General features: G+C 54.0%; 1 protein-coding gene across 11 annotated transcripts in view; it reads left to right on the forward strand.

Annotated features, from left to right (window-relative positions):
• The first annotated feature begins 7,488 nt into the window (after positions 1–7,488).
• The window catches only part of HDAC7 (histone deacetylase 7), a 37,742-nt gene continuing 29,099 nt past the window's right edge, over positions 7,489–16,131 (forward strand). For all 11 annotated transcript variants that reach the window (XM_033222300.1, XM_033222291.1, XM_033222292.1 and 8 more), the window contains exon 1: positions 7,489–7,931. Coding sequence is in view for 10 of the 11 variants with exons in the window: in XM_033222291.1 (XP_033078182.1) it covers positions 7,913–7,931 (19 nt within the window). In the remaining variant the exon portion in view is untranslated. The remainder of the gene's footprint in view (positions 7,932–16,131) is intronic.

Here is a 16,131-nt window from a genome sequence, read left to right on the forward strand (position 1 = left end):
CCACCCCTAGCCATTTAGGCCAAGCTGGAGTGAGGGATCTGAAGAGACAGACTTCTAGAATCACTGTTCTGGGTTTCCTCAGACCCCAAGCACAGAGGAGAGCAGGTGAGGGCAGAACCGTCTCCCCAGTCCATTAGGTCTCTCCCTGCTTGGAACTCTGGTGACTCTGAATCCACCCTCCCCTTTGTGGCATATGTTATTCGAATCCCTCATCCAACAGTTTTCTCCACTCCAGGTTCTGTTCTTAGACTGTATCCTGCTCCCCAGGAGGTGATGAATTCCTCACTGTGGCTTTCTTTTTTTTTTTTTTTTTTTTTTGCCTCTGTGCCCGAGAGCCTGACACGGTGCCTGGCACAGAGTAGATGCTCAACAAATGTGTGTTGATGAAGAGGAGTATAATGGTGATCATCACGGGTGGAGTTTTTTAAGGTCTCAGCCAGGACACCCCTGCTCGCCTCCCAGCTTAGCCGCCCTCAGCTCATTGCTCTCTTTCCTGCCTCTAATCTCCTGATTCACAGGCGCATAATCCAAACCCACCCTAAAAGACACTCCTGGGGAAAGAGAAGTGAGTGTCCTCAGGCCAAGACCTTCTCAGGGGTCTCTCCTGGAGATTCTGGAGTCAGAGGTGCGTGCCTCCAAATAGGAAGCACTGAGATTTGTAGTAAAGTGGGATCCTGTCTGCCAGCCAGTATAGCCCCTAGGCAACTGGAGGGTTGTGCTGGGGCATATGGCAAGGCCGAAGCTCAAGCCTGCCAGCGGGAGGACCACAGTACCCCTGCAGGGGCCCACTGGAGCAAGTAATGGTAAGCTGGCTGCAGAAAGGCATTTTGCAACTCAGACGAATTTCTTCTCACTCATGATTAGAATATGGCCCAGTGGCTGCCTCCCTGACCATAATCTCTGCTGGCACAGGCATCTCCGGGCTGGGCAGTGCGGGCTGTGGAAGGAGCGCTGACCTAGAAGCCTGGGGGCCCGAGTTCTCTGCCTGCCCCGGCCCTGATTAACCATGTCATCTCTGGCAATTTACATCCTCCTCATGTCTTCCGTTTCCTCATCTGTAAAAGGAATGGTTTGGATTAGACCAGGGAGTCCCAAACTTAACCACACCTTAGAATTACCTGTGGTGCTGCAGGTTCCTGGGTACTATCCAACCTTCTCAAAGAGTCTGATGGGGTCTGGGAGAGGACTCAGGAATCTTTTTTTCACAGCTTCTTTTAAGTGGTTTTTATTTACTTATTTATTTTTTGAGTGAGTCTTGCTCTGTCGCCCAGGCTGGAGTGCAGTAGCGCAATCTCAGCTCACTGCAACCTCGACCTCCTGGGTTCAAGTAATCCTCTGCCTCGGCCTCCTGGGTAACTGAGATTAATGGCATGTGCCACCACACCTGGCTAATTTTTGTATTTTTAGGCGAGATGGGGTTTCCCCATGCTGGCCAGGCTGATCTCAAATTCCTGACCTCAGATGATCCACCTGTCTTGGCCTCCCAAAGTACCGGGATTACAGGCGTGAGCCACTGCACCCGGCCTATGTGGTTTTGATATAGTGTTAGGTGTAGGGGATCCTGGAGACTAGATAATCTTATAAAACACTTGCAGCTTTTGGGAGCAAATATTCTTGTAAGTGGAATGGGTACATTGTGAGGTTTTGCTGCTGAGGGGTTTTATCAGAGAGCAGGTGATGGGTAGTTTATTTCATCATTATCATTATTATTATTTTGCTGCTGGCATTATTGTTATAGAAGGATGTGGTGGCTGCCCATCTGTGTGTTTCCGCCATGAACAAGGTTCTGGCCTAAGCGGGGCCTTGCTTACCTCAGGGTTGGGAGTGAAGCTGGGAGAGGAGGGTAGGGAGGGAAGGGCTTTCCCTGGTGGGTGGGGCCTCTTGGCAAGGGGACCCTGCTTTCCCTCTCTCCTGGGTGGAGTTTGGCTCCACAGGCTTTGGCACCAAACTCGGGCTGAGAGCGTCTCTCTCCACCCATATTCCTCCCCCACTTTCACATCTTAGCCACTCAGCCCTGGGACTGCCCCCTTCTAGTCTTCCTTTCCCGACTTCCTCCCCAGGCCCCTCCAATCCTGCCAACCTCATTCCTGAGCCTGGCTAATCTGTTTGCCACCCTCTGCTTCCTTGCCTCGCCCTTGCACATGCCATTCTCTCTACCTGAAATGTCACCCCCTCTTCTCTCCCCACTCTGATTCACATCTCTGGGCTCTTTCAAAACCCAGTTTGACCGACACTTGCCAGCTTCATTGAGGCCATGTTCTGCCCTGATGTACTCCAGTCTTCCCTCTTTGCGATGCACTCATTTACACTTGGACTAACAGAATCAGAAAACTGCTTTAGACTCAGAAAAACAAATAGAGATGATCTAAAGCAGCCCCCTCATTTGATAGATGAGAAAACTGAGGCCCAGGGTGGTTGCAACTTGGCCAAGATCACACAGTGAGATTTTTAAAATAGTTGGCGTTGCAAGAGGCTTTCAAGTATTTTATGTGTTTGTTTTGTTTCCTCAACACTCTGTGACCAATAGAAGGGCAGGGGCTTTGTTTTTGTTTTTGTTTTTAATGTTCTTATCTCCACACGCTGGGTGTGTTGTGTATCCAGGAACTAAAGTAAGCAATTGTAATATTTGTTATGCCATCAGGACAATAATTCTAAAACTCACAGTGGTACAAATCCTTTTATGTATTCTTCATCTGATTTCAGGCCAGCCCTGTGAGGTAAGTAGCCAAGATATTGCTATTTACAAAGCAGGAAACTGAGACTTAGAAAGGTGTGACCCAGGAAGTTAATGGCAGAACTGGGCCTAAAACTCAAGTTCCCTGACTACCAGCCCAGGCTCCTGATCCCCACAATGTCTCCTTTCTAGCTCTCTCCTGATGCTCCTGGCTGGGGACCTGACATAGTCAAAGGAGTGACCGTTGCCATCTTTTCATTCGTGGTACCTTCTCTGTCTTGGGCTTGAGGAGACTGTCTGGCTTCCTGCCCCTCCCCATCCTGTCCCAGTGCTTTCTCCTTGTGTCCCCTGCCACATAGTTGGCACATAGACACATACATGTATATTCAGAAATGCAGGTGTCTAGGGCAACAGACCACAGGGGAAACCACATCACCTTTGTTGACTCTGTAGGGAGATGGGGTTAAGGGGAAGGGACCAGCTTAGTTCTCTCCACCTGCCCCAGTCCCCGCAGTCATCTACCCTCCCAACCTGAGGCCCTGGTACTTATAGCCACACTGCAGCCTCTTCTTGATCTAGCCATCCAATTCTAGCCCAGAAGGATTTGGCACCTCTTCCCTCAGATCGTGAAATCCTAGATAGGGGACTGCCTGCCTGTACCCCAAAGCCACACCCCCAACCCTACCCAGAATACTTATACGGTTCCTCTGATTCTGCCTGTGCTGTGCAACAGAGAAAGGTGGGAAACAGGGATGAGACCAATGGTTGGGGTCAGAAACTCGGCATCTGGAATGAGATGTATAGGGACCTCAAGGAAGCAGGCTATACTGGAACAGGAGACCCTGGCAATGGCTTCTTCATTGTTTTGACCTGCTAGGAAATTGTACAGGCTCTGAATCAGACATACTTGGGATTAAGTAACTTACTGGCTCTGTGGCCTTGGGCAGATCATTTTGTCTTTCTGAGTTTTACTTTGCTCATGGAAACAATGGGGATAATAATGAGATTTAAGTGAAAGGGCTTTGAACAGTATGTGATATGTAGAACATGCTCAATAAATCCTAAATTATCTTTCTTTCCTTCTTTTTCTTCCAGGCCTTCCTTCCCTCCTTCCTTTCCTTTCCTATCCTTTCCTTCCTTTTTTTTTTTTTTTTTCCATTTCTTCTTTCCTTTCTTTTTTCCTTCCTCTACTTCTTATATCTCTTATGTCTGGTCCCATTAAACCCTTTATTTGGAGTTGGGGACCTAATCTCCCCTACTAATCTGCAAGTCCCAAACCCTATGAACTGGCATTTGATTCCAGATCCAGAAACTGAAATGCAAGATCCAAACTAACCCAACACAATGGGTGTCCACTGAGATCTCACTGAGGCCCTGGGGAAGGAGCACTTTCTGGTTGGCTTTGTGGGAAGTGTGTGAGGATAAGCGCAGGCTAGGGGAGGAATTGTGGCTGTGGCCTCCACATCTAGAAGGTTGGGAACAGAGAGTATCAGAAAGTTTGGATAATTTTCTGGGGCTTTAAATCCTGGCACAAAGTAGGCACCCAATAATATTTGTTGAATGAATGAATGGCCCCATCACTTACTAGTTGCGCAACTTTGGTCAGGTTTCTTAAACATAAAGGCCATGCTTACTCATGAGCATAACAAGAATTATTGTCAAGAATAAATGATCTAATGTTTGTCCAGGGGATAGCAAAGATTACTACACAGTGAATGGTAAACAGTAGCTAACTAAGGAAAGAAGGAGAGGAAAAGGAGAAAGAGAAAGTCAAGTAGGCCCAGAGTCCCAAAGGGAAGCAGATAGGGGTGTCTTCAGGCTTTGTGCTGGCCAAAGACTCTAGGGAAGGCTCAGGAAGCCAAGGCAGGTCCTCTGGGGCCAGTCTCTTCTGCTAGGTGTTCAGCTGAGCAAGCTATGAGAGGCCTGGACTCAAAAGCTTTTTTAAAAAAAAGGCTCCCCATGGTAACCAGGCTATAGGAGACAGAGGAAGCTTGCATTTCTCTGTCTCATGTCTCTAAGGTTCTTGGAGGCTAATTTATCCTGGTAAGGGACATGTGACTTAGAAACTGGCTTAGGATTCTGCCATGAGGTGGGGTCTGGTAAGTAAATCTGGCAGGGGAAGGAGAGACACAGTCCAGCTTTCCCAGATGCAGGTTGCACATGCTGTCTTTTTCTCTGACTATATGTTGGAGGCAGTGAGTCCTGGTATGTGTAGAAAGCCACATGTTGGGCAGTGTGTGGACAGACAGGCAGGGAGATAGCCTTTTTATTCAGATCACTCAAAATCCAGTGATGAGGTTAAAAAGAGAAAGAAGACTCACAAATAAATGCATGCACAATGCACATGGAAGAAATGAGCATAAAAGGGCCTGGCTTTAGTACAGAAATAGCTACATAAGAGCTACGGATATGTGTGTGTTGAGGGTTGGGAGCAATTGTGGAGCTAGACAAGGGAGATAGCAGGCATGTGGCTGGGGGTCTGCAGTAACCAAGTAGTTTTTCAGGAGTCTGTGGACACGAAAGAGGCATTTGGAAGGAGGATGATCTGGCTTGGAATTGAGGGCTGGGGATGACATACCTAAGGTGGAACAGCATGTGTCTTGGAGAGTCAGCATGGGTAGTTATGGGGTGAAAGAGTGTACTGTAGGTGTTCAGTTGGAGTCTCGCTCTGTCGCCCAGGCTGGAGTGCAGTGGCCGGATCTCAGCTCACTGCAAGCTCCGCCTTCCGGGTTTACGCCATTCTCCTGCCTCAGCCTCCTGAGTAGCTGGGACTACAGGCGTCCGCCACCTCGCCCGGCTAGTTTTTTGTATTTTTTAGTAGAGACGGGGTTTCACTGTGTTAGCCAGGATGGTCTCAATGTCCTGACCTCGTGATCTGCCCGTCTCGGCCTCCCAAAGTGCTGGGATTACAGGCTTGAGCCACCGCGCCCAGCCTGGAGAAGGTTCTTAAAAGTCATGAACATCTGTCCCAATTGGACAAATAACTTACATCAAGTTTGAATTCTGTGCAAGACACTGCAAGAAATGCACCCATGACTAAGGCAGTAGCTGGACTCATGGATATCCACTCTTCAATGCTCTTGGAAGGAAGAGTTGATACAAGTCGACTAGGTGGGTGAAGGTCAATGTATAAAGATCACACAGTTCAGGGAAGAATCCCTCTTGGCTATGGGAATCTGGGAAAGCCTCCCGGAGAAAGTGGTACAGTCACTTTCTTTTTCTTCCAGTCTTTCTTTCCTTCCTTCTTCCTTCCTTCCTTCCTTCCTTCCTTCCTTCCTTCCTTTCTTCTTTCCCTCCCTCCCTCCCTCCCTCCCTCCCACTAGATAGGGAGTGGGTCTTGAGGATTGGAAAGATTTCAACAGAAGGAGAAAGGGGCTGGGGAGGACATTTATTTTGGAGGGAGCATGATAAGCGAAGGCAAGGGAGTGCGGAAGCGTGAGGACATGATGGGAAGCAGCTAGCAGCCCAGTCCGGTGGAAATAATGATAGTAATAATAGCGACTAACACTACTGAGTCTGAAGTACTACGAGGCACTGGGCAGGGATGTGTATGGAGTCTGGTGCCAGGTTGTAGTAGGGCTTGAATGCCAGGAAAGGCATTTGGGAGGATAAGTTAACAAGCGCAGAAGGGTTGGATCTGCCTGTCGACGGAGAACTGGGACAAGTAAAGAGGTTGAAGTAAGAAGTCCCATGCTGAATGTGCTGGTAGCAACAGATAGTGAGTCCTGAGCTGTGCCTGAGGGCACAGAATAGAATCTATGGTTTGAAGTTCACGACCAGCATGGCCAAGCCCTCCTAGGCTACTGTGAGCTCCTGCTTCCGATCCGACCTGACTCCACCTCTGGGGCTGCCTCAATTTCTCCTTCTCTGGATTCTTGGGGTTTCTTAGGATTGTGGGAGATAGGATGGGGTCAGGGGAAGCTGCTCCTTGGTTTGCAGTGGTGGCGCCTCACGCTGCAGAGAGCCCAGTGTTCCTGCGTGGTGGACCTCTCCTCTTCCTAGGAGCAGCTCCAGATTGCTGGAGGCAGACATGGTTGACCAGCTAGCCCAGGAAGCACAATGGCGAGGTCCTTAACCCCTGACCCCTGACCCCTGAATCTGACCTTCTCTCCAGCTAAAAGAGGAGGGAGAGGCAGGGAGGGCCACTGCCTAAAGCCGGCCCTGAGCTGAGTTTATTAGCTGAGGGAGGGCTGGAGGCGGCTGCATTCCGACTCACAGACTGGAACATTTCTGTGATCCGCTGTAATGCACTGGGGGACACTGGGCACATTGCTGAAGTTTGACTCATAGGGACCGGGAGGGGGAAAGAGGGGGATTGTGGAGGGAGAGGAATGGGAGGAAGAGAGGAAGAGGAGAGGAGGGAAGGAAATCCCTTGAGAAATTTCTTTAAAAAAAGAAAACTTTCAAAATCTGCACCACCCCCACACCCTTTTTCTTTTAATAGGAACAGGCTGGACCCTTCCGTTCCCCTCAGCAGGCATGGTGTGTGTGTGGGGGGGTGCCAGTGGGGGAGGGCTGGGCAGTGATTCAAATCAGATCCTGGAACTTTCCTGAGGCAAGTCGTGCTTATGTGTGTGTGTGGTGGGGGGTGTTCGTCTGGGATTCCTTGTATGGGACATGGGACTCCACGCGTGTCCCACTGTGCCCGCGTGCTTGTGGGCTGTACGGGTATGTAATGTGTGCACGGGGGTCCACCCCGAAGCCCCAGTGTGTGCTGTGTAAATGATTCTGCCCCTTGTAAACATGGATGCGTGCTCGTGTACGCTGTGTATGCGAGGGTGCGTGCGCCCAGGTAGCTGGGTTTCCGGGAATTGTGCACTGCACCGAGCGCCTCGCAGCGGCTCGGGCTCGGGGCCGCGGCCGGCGTTCCGCGTTCGGCGCTGCCTCCCTGGCCGTGCGCCGCACCCCGCCGCGATCCGGCCGCGCGTGGTGTCTGCGGCCCGCCTGTGCGCCGCCCGGTGCAGTGTCTGCCGGGGTGGTGTGTCCCAGGGCCGCGAGCGCCTGCCCCCTCCCTCCCCTCCCCCTTGGCCCGCTCTCAGACTCAGATAAAGCATTTCCTTCCATTGTCATCCTACCCGGCCGGCCGGGCTGCCAGGGCCCTCCCCCTCTCGGCCCCCTCCCTTCCTCTCGCCGTCTCACAGTCGCTCTGCAGCCTCCGGCGACTGGGGGGATGTGAGGCCAGCGCCCCAGCCCCCCGCCCAGCCATGAGCCCCCCGCTCTGAGGGCCCCGGCCCCTGGATGCACAGCCCCGGCGCTGGTGAGTACTGGGCGGCCGCCCCCCGCCCCGCCCTGCGCGCGGCACCCAGCGCCGCCCGCCCAGGCTCGGCCTCCGGCCCCGGCTCCGGCTCCGGCTCCGGCTCGGGCTCCGGCCGGCCCCGCGGGCCCAGCCCGGCGTGCACCCCCCGACCGCGCCCGTCCCGCCCGGCTCCGCGGGGCTCTGGCAGGCTCCGGGTCGGGGCTGGTTCCGGGGGCCAGAGGGCTCGGGCCTCCCGCGGGGCGCCCACATCCGCCCGCCCCGGGGCAGCAACAGGCCCGAGGGAGGGAGTTGGAGGCCCCGGCCGCCGGTGCGCGGGCCCCACGTCCCATCACCCGTTCCCGGGGAGGACGAACCGAGGAACCGGGGAGGGAGGGACGGCAGCGGTGGCCCGGCGAGGGGGCGGTGCTCCGGGGCGGAAGGTTTGGAAGCGCGAGGGCAAAGGGCAGGACCCACTGAGTTGGGGCTGGGCTTTGTGGGGCTGGACATCAGCGCCCCCATCCCGTGGAGCCGGGCAGGGCCCTACTCAGATCCTTCGGCGGGGAAAGAGGTCCCTTGGAGGAGTCTCTGAGTGGGAGGTTTCTCTGAGCATCGCCCCCCATCCTTGCTCACCCATCAGGGTGAAGAGACACCTGTGCCCTAGTGAGCTGTGGAGGTCAATGCCGGCAGCGGCGCGGGAAGGGGGGTGCCACAGGCTGTGTGAGGGGTGGGGGACAGGATGTGCACCCCCCAGGCCTGGGGTCTGTTGGTGTTGGGGAGTGTGAGAGCAGGCGGCAAATCTGGCGGATGGGCTGGGTTCCCACCACCAGAGTTTCTAGGCCTGTGGGCTAGGAGAGAGCCCTTTGGGGCGCTCAGGCCACCTAGTGCCCCTACCCCCATTGCTTCCCGCTGTGGCTGCCTGTTTGGGTCTGACCTCCCCAGCCACGGCTGCTCCTCACTCCTCATCCCCCCTGGCTGAGGAGGCCACCCAAAGGCCTCCTGCACACCCAAAGGCCTCCCCCTGCATCTGGACAGTGGCTGTCTGACTGCCAACACTCCTTGCCCACTCTCCTAGGCAACATCTGCTTGAGGCCCAGCTCTGCCTGCCGCTTTCTAGGGTGAGAATGGGGCATCGGCCCTCAGCGGCCCTGCTGGGAGCTCAAGATCGACTTCTCAGCCTGTTCCCTGGACTTGCATCTGGACCTGTGGGACCTTCCTTAGGACCCCTATTCAGCCATAGGGCTGGAAGGAGACTGTGACTCAGGTCCCTGCCCTCTAATGAGGTGCTTTGGTGACCTTTTCCTCCTCCATAGGCTGCTGCTACCCATGAGTTATTAAGTCATTTTCTTCTTCTCTGCAGTTATTTCTGAGGGAAACTAAGGCACAGAGTAGTCCCGCTGAGTGGTACCCATCCCAGCAAGCCTAGACTGTAACCAGGTCTTGGATCTATTGGGACTAGTCCTCTGCCTTTAGTCTCCTGATGTCCCTCCTTGCCCAGCAGGGCCAGGCTCAGAGGCAAGCTCAGAGCTGCCTCCTGGTGTTGCACCTGGAATGGTCCTGGTGCAGTGTTCTCCCGAGGCCTCTGTGTCCCTTATTTGGTGGGTGTCTCTGTGGCCACCAGGTCTTACAGTGTGTTTTGGGGCAGGGAAGTTTGCATGTCTAAGCAGTTCACTCCACCTTGACACTGAAGTTCAGTTTCCCCTTCAGTAAAATGGGGAGAAAATTCCAAGCACACTTCTCAGAGCAGAGCAGGAGACGTTGACTATGGAGAGGAGAATCAAGGTTCAGTGCCATTATCCACCCCCTCCAGTTTGCTTAGGGATAAGGGACCTCACCTCTAGTCTTTGGTGGCCTCTGGGCATGGAAGCTGGAACTTTCTCAATTCTGATATAAAACCCTTGGGCAAGAGAGAAACTCATGTGTGATGGGGTAGGGAGTGGAGACCCTCTGGTAGCTGTGGGCATGCTTGCCCAAGGACTTGGAAGACAGAAGCCTGTGAAACCCCATCTCTCTTTGCCGTCTTTCTCCTGGCCTTTCATTAAGGGCTGGTAATTTTGAAGTTGGCAGGGGCCTGAGAGAAGGTGAGCTAATGCAAGGCCCAGGGTCACTCAGTCGGGAATGGCAGGCAGAGGGGGGCCAGAACCAGGCCTTCTCACTCTGCCAGTGCCCATTCTGCTGGCCCACCCTCCACAGCTTGACTCTTCCTGGCCTGCCCTCAGACTTGGGACTGGGGCCTCCAGTGTGGTGTGGGGTATTGCTGGAAGCAGGGCCTGAATAAGGCCTGGGGCCAGGGGGAGGGCGTCTGTCCTCCCAGAGGCTCCCAGGACCATGCGTTTGTGTGTGTTGGATTTGTTCACTAGATGGGGCACTTCCTCTGGGGCAGGAAGCTTTGATTTCCTGTGGTGATGGTGAGGAGGGGTTGGTAAGGATTAGGAGTTGGGGGCTCAGCTCTGGGCCATCCTCGATGTTGTTGTTTGGAACCACGGAGGGGCAGAGTTTCTGCTTAAGACTGCTTCTTCCAGCTCTTGGGAGGCAGGAAGGAGAGCCTTGGTAAGGAGGCCCAGGCAAGGCTGGAGAAGGAGGCTGTGAGAGCAGTGAGCTGGGGGTGGGCAACACAGCAGGAAGCCCGGTCAGCAGGTGACCCTGCCGGGTATTGTGTTTCCTTGTAATATTTTCCCCCTGTTTCTGTGGTAACCTTCCCTGGAGGCCCCAGGCCTTAGGGCTATAGGAAGGTGCCCCCAGACAGCCCTTTCCTTACAGGCCTGAGTATTAGGAGGAGTCCCTAGATCTAGCCACCTCCCTAACCCTTTTGGCACCCTAGGACCAGGGGCCTGGGAATCTAGGCAAGTGGCCTGAGTGAGCATGGACTCGGGGGCTGGGTGGAGGCCCTTTGGCATCTTCTGGGGGGAAGGGAGAGGGAAAGAGGGGAGCTGGACACCCGGAAGGGCTCTGAGCAGCTTGAGTCGCTGGCCTAGCCTCTGCCTCCTTCCAAGCCATCCCCACTGCCCTCCTCCAGTCTCCCTCCTCCTACAAGGGAGAGGTGGGTAGCATGCTGCCTGGGCAAGGGGCAGGGGTGGGGGTGGCAGAGGTGGGAGGGATGTTTTCATCAGCAGAGCATAGCTCCTTTGGTCCTGGACCAGTTCCCAGAGGCAAAATAAATTCAGGACAGCGTCTGTTTAGTGTGGGTCTGCATGAAGTGTGTGTGAGCACACACTGGGTGTGTGGTGGGTATGTGTGTGTGTACCCCTTCCCCCCCCCCCCCCGCCGTGTATGCTGATGTGGTGGCTCCGGGCTATTTGTGATCTATGTGGTGGTTCTGTGTTAGGTGTTTTGGGAGTATGCACACAGAAAAGACAGATGTGTATCATCTGTATGGTGCACACCTTTGCAGGTTATGGCCCTGTGTGGGGTATATGGAATACATGGACATGTTTTTTGGGGGTATATACCTGGGCAGGAGTGGCTTTTTAATAGAAGTCCAGATGTTGGCTTGTAAAACACCATCTCATTCGGGATTCTCAAATGCGGGATCCTTGACCATTTGCTTCAGAGTCACCTGGGGAATGTGTTAAAGATAAAGATCCTGGGCCCGGCGGGCGCGTTGGCTTACACCTGTAATCCCAGCACTTTGGGAGGCCAAGGCAGGTGGATCACCTGAGGTCAGGAGTTCAAGACCAGCCTGGCCAATGTGGCGAAACCCCATCTCTACTAAAAATACAAAAAATTAGCCGGGTGTGGTGTGCGCGCCTGTAATCCCAGCTACTTGGGAGGCTGAGGCAGGAGAATTGCTTAAACCTGAGAGGCGGAGGTTGCAGTGAGCCAAGATCAAGCCATTGCACTCCAGCCTGGGCAACAGCAAGACTCTATTAAAAAAAAAAAAAAAAAAATTCCTGGCTGGAAGCGGTGGCTTTGAGAGGCTGAAACAGGCAGATCACTTGAAGGCAGGAGTTTGAGATGAGCCTGGCTAACAAGGCAAAACCCCATCTCTACTAAAAATACAAATTTAGCTGGGCACGGTGGCGCAGGCCTGTAGTCCCAGCTATTTGGGAGGCTGAGGCAGGAGAATTGCTTGAGCCCAGGAGGTGGAGGCTGCAGTGGGCCGAGATCGCGCCGCCACACTCCAGCCTGGGCAATAGAGTGAGACTCTGTCTCAAAATTAAAAACATTAAGATCCTCAGGCCCATTCTAGATTGACTAGTCAGAATCTGAGGGGTGGGGCCTGGGAATCCAGATTTTAACAGGTGCTTCAGGTGATCCTGGGGCAAGGCTGTATTTGAGGACCACTGCCCTGGGTCAACCTCTTCATTTTTTCTTTTGAGGAAACAGACTCACAGAAGGTATGTAGTTTCTCTAAGGTGCTGGGCCATTAAGAGGAAGAATCAAGAGAAAACTCCAGGCTTCTAAGACCTGTCCAGGACTTTGTGCTCACCCGTCTACCCGCTGTGTGTGTGTGTGCATGTGTGCTCGTAACTACACTTCGTGATGACGTGAACCTGATTGGGCTGGTGCTAATTGGGGCTGATCTTTCCCTGGGGTCTTGGCTTTCCTGTTTTCTGATCTTGTTCTTCCTGCTACATTCTGCTGCCTCATTTTTGGAGAACTCCTGGAACTATTGAGTGTCATCCCTAAAGGTCAGTGTTGGCAACCAGGGAACCATGTTGCTGAGCCAGTCATTCAGCAATTCATCCATTCACTGGATCCTAGCTGAGCCTTGCAATGTTCCAGGCATTGGGTACAGATATTCAGTGAACACATAGGCACAACATCTGACCTCAGGGAACTTCCACTCTCGTGGAGAAGACAAACAGAACAAGTAGGCAAGTAAAGGAATGAATATGTGTGACTAGTTACACACTGTGATAAGCCTTAAGAAGGAAATGAACGAGGTAAGGCAATAGAGAGTAACAAGGTGGGACTTCCTTTGATAGGGTGGCCAGGGGAGGACTGCCTCAGAAGGTGACATTGATGCCGTCTTTCGACTCCCCAGGCTGGAACTGAGCTGTCAGAGCCTCTGGAGCCGTGCTTGGGAACTCCCTGGATCCAGGTGGAGGCCCTGGGTTGAGCAATGGCTGAGGGTTGGAGCTGAATTGCCAGCCTCTCACTTGGCATGGAAGATAGCCGTCTCCTCACCTCAAGCATCCCCAAAGGCTAGCAGAGGGGAGAGCAGAAGGGGGAGCTGTACAAGGCCAAGATCAAGGCCACTTCCTTGCTTGGGGAGCACCCTTTTTCTTCCATGGGTCTGAGTTCAGGGCCCTGTGGCCATACTGAATGTTGAGAAGGAGGCCGCATCTCCCCAGGAGCTCTCCTGTTTCACCTTCCTCCTACCTCCTTCCCTTCTCCGCCATCTCCCCAGTTGGGGAACTGCTGTGCCAAGTCCCTCCCCTCTGGTCTAGCCTGCTGCCTCTGTGGCCGCTGGGATTTATTTACTTGGCTCAGGAATCACCAAAGAGAGAGGGTCAAGGCCTAGAGAGGACCTGGGCCCTGGAAGAGAGGACAGAACCAGAAAGAAGGGCTGGGGTCGAGACAAGAGAGGACAGGGCTCAAGGGAGGGCGGAGGCTGGGACAGGAGAGGCACACGGGGAAGACCTGAGCCCAGATGGCCCTTTGGCTGGGCTCTCCAGTGTCTCTCCTGGGCCCTTGGAATCTGCTGCCCAAACTGGGGGAGACTCTGAGACCAGATGGCCAGATGGGGCTGATTCAAGCCGCCGGCTCTACATCAGCTGGGAGGAAATGCCCCGGTCTGCTCCACCTGCAGCTCTAGGGCTTCACTCCTCTCAGGAGGTTAACTTTCACATCAGCAACTGGGGCGTCAGGTTTCGGCTCTAGACCAGCAGGCCTCACCCCCTCTCACCTCCAACGTCTTCTCCCAGGAAGGTTTTCCTGGGAACTCAGAGCTTCAGGCTGCAGGAAGGTGTTGCCTGGCCCTTTCCTTAGATTCTTGAGTGTCAAAGGAGCCCTGACGCCAGGCCTGCTTTCCCCCCTGCACACTGCCAAGGCTGTCTTCCACCCTGGGACTCTCTGGAGGCTGCTCAGTGCTCTTCCCCACTCCCAGGCCTTCCCCACCCAAGCTCCACAGCCCCCACAGCAGGATGGGGAGGGGACTTCTCCTCCTGAGGAGGGCCCTGGACTAAGCTCACCATCCCCACCCTGTCTCCACACCACTTCCTTTTTCCTCCATGTTGCCTGCAGGGATTGTAAACCCTGGTGGTCAGAAGCTTTGGGCCTATAGGGTCAGCCTCTCACCCTGGGGATCCGTAGGGGAACTCCATTCCCCTTCAGTTCAGCTTCCTCCCTGCAGGGCCCGTTCCAAGGAGCCGAGCTTAGGCTCCTGAGGTGACCCCAGCCCAGAAGTCTCATTCTCCTCTACCCCAGCCCCCAGAATGGCAGGAGGAGCAGGGCAGTCGGGGTGTGACAGGTTCGGGGAGTGACAGGTTCGGAAAGAGTCTGGGGTGGGGGAATTCGGCGATTGGGCTGTAACCGTCTTGTTTTGCTTGCCCCACAAACCTGCACGTCCGGGGCCTCCGCTGCGCCCTCCCGGGCGCGTTCAGGTTATAGAACTGCTCTCAGAATGACAGGCCGGTGGCACCCGGCTGGGGCGGGGGGTGGGGAGGTGAAGGGGGGAGCCCCAGGCAAGGGGGAGCTGGAGGGTTAAAAATAGCAGCAGCCTTGTTTCGGTTAGCAAATGTGGAGGCGGGGAGCTGGAGGCGGGGCGGGCGGCGGACGATGTTTGCCCGCAGCGCAGGGCTGTGCTTCCCCTGGGTCCCGGGAGTGAGTCACCGCGGAGACGCTGAGGAGGTGCTGGCGCAGCACCCCACCCCCACGGGGCGAGGGGCTGAGCGCAGTCTTCGCCCCCCGGATTCCAGCGCTAAAGGAGGTGTGACTCTCCCTTGCAGGCAACCGGGGCCGCCTTGAGTGTGAGCCAGGGGCATCGTGTGATAATAGGGAAGAAATGTGCCATTCTGACGCCAGAGACCTGAGTTTGAATCTAAGTCGAAAGGTCTGGGATCTTGAGTAAGGATGCAGATGGCTCTGAGACTTGATTTCCTAGTTTCAAGTGGGGCTTTTCTCTAAGCATATGTAAACACTTGGTGCTTAAAGCACTCTGTAGATGTTAATTATCGCCTTAGACCCTACTGTATATATGGCAACGCCTGGCAGGAGAGCATCCTGTAAGGACGCAGAGGGAGGAATGGGATGGCTTTGGCTGAGTCTTGGTTTCTCCTGCAAGTGTGATTATGGGCACATTTGGCTCTGTGCCTCCACTTCTTCATCTGTAATGTGAAAATAATCACAGTTTCAACTTTATGGAGTTGCTATGCAGATTAAAGGAGATAATGTAAATAAAGTTAGCTCCGTGCTGGTATGAAGTCAGTGCTCACTGAATATTCATCATCATTATTAATGTTATTGTTCATATTTTTTGAAGGTCAGGGATAGGGAATGTTGCAGACACGAAGAACAGAAACTGGGCCTAGCCCCAGTTCACAGAAAAAACCAGGCCAAATCCCTGTTCCAGATTCCTCCACCCATCAGGGCCTGGAACAGCCAGAGCTGTAGCCAGAAGTCATAGGGTGGACCCCTGCTTCTTTTGTTCACTCCTCCCCCAGCCTCACCCAGTGAGGCAGGGCGAGGAGGGACCCCAAGGCCTTGAAGCCAGCTGGCCCTGGAGAGGGGCTGCCATGCCAGCCTGGGGAGGGTCTGGGGCGGGGCTGCCCTGATGGCCCTGATGTGGAGTACCTTGCCAGCATCTGCTGGGGTGACCTTTATTTTAGCCCTTCCCTTGTTGCTCTTATGAAGAACAGAGGAGGGGTGGGCAGGTCAGTGATGTCAGCAGTGAGTATTCCCAGCACAGCGGCTCTGGAAGAGGCATGAGGCATTTCTTTCAGGAAATGATCATTATTCAGCCAGAAGGCATTCATTAAGTAAGTCCTGACTTTGTGCCCAGCCCTGTGCTAGGCCCTTGGCGAGATTCAGGAGAGGCAGAGGACGCTAGGTTATAGATAACACGGAACCTCAGAGGATGTATGGTCCAAGAAGACACGGGGGCGATGAAAGCCCTGTGGACTAATTCTCACGGGAGCCCGAGGTCACACTTTGACTTTGCTACCATGGACTGTGTCTATGTACGTATATATGCTGCTTAATTATTACAGAGGCAGTCCATGTGCATTGTGGATACTCAGACAGGACAAACCAGCAAAAGCTAAAAAATAAAAAATATCAC

This window comes from Trachypithecus francoisi, unplaced genomic scaffold (genome assembly GCF_009764315.1).
Source record: "Trachypithecus francoisi isolate TF-2019V2 unplaced genomic scaffold, Tfra_2.0 Lachesis_group11, whole genome shotgun sequence".
In the NCBI taxonomy this organism is placed as follows: Eukaryota; Metazoa; Chordata; class Mammalia; order Primates; family Cercopithecidae; genus Trachypithecus; species Trachypithecus francoisi.